This window comes from Hermetia illucens, chromosome 3 (genome assembly GCF_905115235.1).
Source record: "Hermetia illucens chromosome 3, iHerIll2.2.curated.20191125, whole genome shotgun sequence".
NCBI classification, from domain to species: Eukaryota; Metazoa; Arthropoda; class Insecta; order Diptera; family Stratiomyidae; genus Hermetia; species Hermetia illucens.
In genome coordinates this window covers 97066907-97070248 of record NC_051851.1, presented here as the reverse complement: position 1 = coordinate 97070248, position 3342 = coordinate 97066907, and the positions used below count along the sequence as shown (strand labels likewise).

General features: G+C 43.2%; 1 protein-coding gene across 1 annotated transcript; it reads right to left on the bottom strand.

The window, feature by feature from the left end:
- Nucleotides 1-430: 430 nt before the first annotated feature.
- Nucleotides 431-1452, bottom strand: LOC119652671 (putative hydroxypyruvate isomerase). The gene has a single exon (XM_038056937.1). The coding sequence runs from the start codon at nucleotides 1280-1282 to the stop codon at nucleotides 488-490; it is 795 nt and encodes a 264-aa protein (XP_037912865.1). The 5' UTR covers nucleotides 1283-1452; the 3' UTR covers nucleotides 431-487.
- Between the last annotated feature and the right edge of the window lie 1890 nt (nucleotides 1453-3342).

Below are 3342 nucleotides of genomic sequence, written 5' to 3'. Positions count from 1 at the left end.
AAACAAAATGCAACGGAGAATCAATAAAATATTTGTCTACAAATATGCAAATCGCAGGTGAACGATTATACCTGACATGACATGACCTGACACATCAATCACAACATAGTTATATGAATGGTTCTTGAAAACTAGTGCACAATTGAATTTTTAACCATGTGTAAGTGGAACTGTCGTGCGCTCAAAGTCCGTTCCATAAGCAAACACAAAACCGCTCATAATGGAGCAGCCAGCTTCCGGTTTGCGGACTTGTTGGGATCTTAAAATATCTCCAATTACAATATTGTTCCCTCAGCTACTAAAAGTGAACAAGGGGAGCAAACCTACACAGAGTAAGCAAAATTGAAATCCGGAACCCGTCGTGCTTTCCCGGGTACAACTGAATTTGAAATGAAGAAAATTCGTGTCAGAGAAAAACCTATCAAAACAATGAATAGTAAAAAAATATTTTTATTGAATGTAATTTACTATACTGTGCACACAATCATTACAAGCTATAACCATACTCCTTGATCCAACCCAGCCCACTCACCGTATCGCTTTTCGGTTTGTATTCGCAACCTACCCAGTCTGAGTAACCGACATTTTCTATTTCCTGGAAAATATGTCTATAGTCCAGCTCCCCTCGAACGTTGGGTTCGTGTCGGTTGGGCACTTGCGCAATTTGAAAATGTCCAATGTAATGCTTCAGGTCGTGCAACGTATTCGTCACATTCCCCTGAATATGTTGTAGATGGTAAACATCAATCATCAGCTTCAGATTCGGGCTGTTCACTGCATCCAAGAGCCTCACAGCTTCGGTGAAACTGTTCAAAAAGTATCCGGGAACCGCGTATTTATTAATCGGCTCGATAACGCCAACGATACTTTCAGCCTCAAGCAGTTTCGCGGCATATTTCAAATTGCTCAGGTAAACTTCGGTTTGCTTCTGGCGGTCATCCCCGAAGTGGATACCGGCCATCACATGGATCTTGCGACATTTCAAGCTCTTCGCCACTTTCACGGTGTATTCGAAATTCTTTCGGAATTGTTCTATCCCCGTTGGATGCGCTGCACACACCTGCTCTGCACCTGTAGCTCCCTCCGTGTACAAATTTAGAAGAACTTGCTCCAAACCAGTCTCACTTTTCGCTTTCAACACCGAATCGACAGTCGCCGCGCTGGGACATGGCCCCTCGACGCCTCGGAAGCCAGCTCTATGCGCCAGAAGATACCTTTCAGCTAAGCCCACACCGCCTTCCGTGAAGAGGAAGTTCAAATTTGGACAAAACTTCAAAACCATGGCGGCAGGATGCACTCGTACGGGTTGCAAACGTCCAATGCTCGGATGGAGTGACACTAACCTGCCAGCTTAGAAACCACTGCACACTTGGGGCTAATCCAACAATAGAATGGCAAACACGAAGCATTCACGTTCCCCTGACAGCCGAGTGGCACCCATTGTAGACGCAAAGCGAGTCGGCTTTTAGCGACCCGCTGAAGTGGAGTTTGAGTATCTGCGACATACGTACAAGCGTACGTACATATGTATCTACTTTCATGTGAGATAGATTAGATGGGGAAGCGTACTTCAGGTAGCTCACCTGTTCTTATAGGTGATAACACTCCCGTTTTTTTCTTCCTTTCAGTGATCATCCACATACGTACGGGCATCAGCGTGAACCAACAATTTCAATTACCAAGGCAGAAACTACACAATTTCATTTGACCTCTGATAACAAAGCGGTATCAGTTTATATGGCGTCGAGAAGCGACGGATTTCACATTTATTTCAATCCAACTTATTCAATTACGATTTTCTTAGAGCCGCAGTTCGCTCGGAAATTGTTTTTCGTTGCTTATCTAAAGAGCGATTCGTGTGAAAATGTTGATTGGTGGAATTTCATGCTTCAAGATGCGAATTTGGTCTTCGTAGAGCAAGATCATGAGCAAATAAGTGTTCATATGCGATATTTAAAATTTTTAAGACGGTTACATCTCATATTAATGATTCCCTTTGGGAAAATCGGAAACACTGGAAATGGGTCTTTAATTGAACGTTGCTTTTATGAGGGATAGCGTCAATTACATACTAGATCATATATGCGGAACGACCCGTTTTTCCACCCAAGGGCGGTGACGCAAGAATCGACTTTAACTGAAATAATTATCGGAAGGAAAACCATCTCGAGGGCATGTTTGTTTGTTTTACATAAAACCAGCCACATGCAGACCTTATGCATAATTATCTGAACGACATTTTGCCCGTTAGCAGCACTATTCGAGATGTAAAGAAAGGTACTATTTATTTAAGTTAATTTTGCCCACATACTATGTACAGTGCCGGAAAAAAGTGTAGGCTCTTCATCCCAAAGTAACAAAGGAGGTATAGCATTGCAAGGGTATTGGAATTCTTAATTACTTTTTTACACAAAAACAATTCGCTATGCATATGCACGACTTCACAGATGGAAGAAGAAAGCGACAGGTCTGTCAACTCGAAAAGTACAGGGAGCAGCCGCACCAGGCGCGGAAGGTATACCAACAAGTCAGAAGGATGAAGCCTTATACACCTCGATACTCATCCTGCCGAGACAAAGAGGGAAATCTGATTTCCGGCAAAATGGGTATATTGGAGCGATGGGTTGAGTACTTTGATGAACTACTCAGCAACCAAAATATCGGCGAGTTGGAGATCCCACCAACTTAATACGACGGACTAATGCTGCGACCACCAAGCATAAAAGAAACAATGGATGCAATCCATCGTCTTAAAAACCATAAGTCGCCATGAGCCGATTGAATTACAGCCGAATTGGTTAAATATAGAGGCAACCAACTACACCAAGTGGTTCATCAACTGATGGGACAGCGAATATTGGCAAGGGGGCTTTATCTGTCCCATACATTCAATATCAACGACGATCTAAGACCCTATCATGCGTCCTCTTCAACCTGGCTCTGAATAAAGTGATTCGCGATGCAGACGTAAATACGAGAGCCACCATCCTCTTCAAGTCCACCAAAGTACTAGCTTACCAACCTACTACCCAATCTCAATAGCGACATTGACGACGACCCGAGATGTACAGTCTACCTTCATCCAGATCGAAAAGGCGGCGCGAGATCTTGGACTGCACTTTAATGAAAGCAAAAAGAAGTACACGATGGCAATATCAGCGCCAAAAACCAAAAAACTAACAACATCGAATCGCACTGATCAAACGAAAATAATAAAGGTAGGAGACTACAACTTTGAGACCGTTGAAAATTTTCCCTATCTAGAGTCGAAAATCACAACCGATAACAGCTACGACGATGAAATCCGCGCACGGTTGTTGGCTGCCAACAGAGCCTATTTCA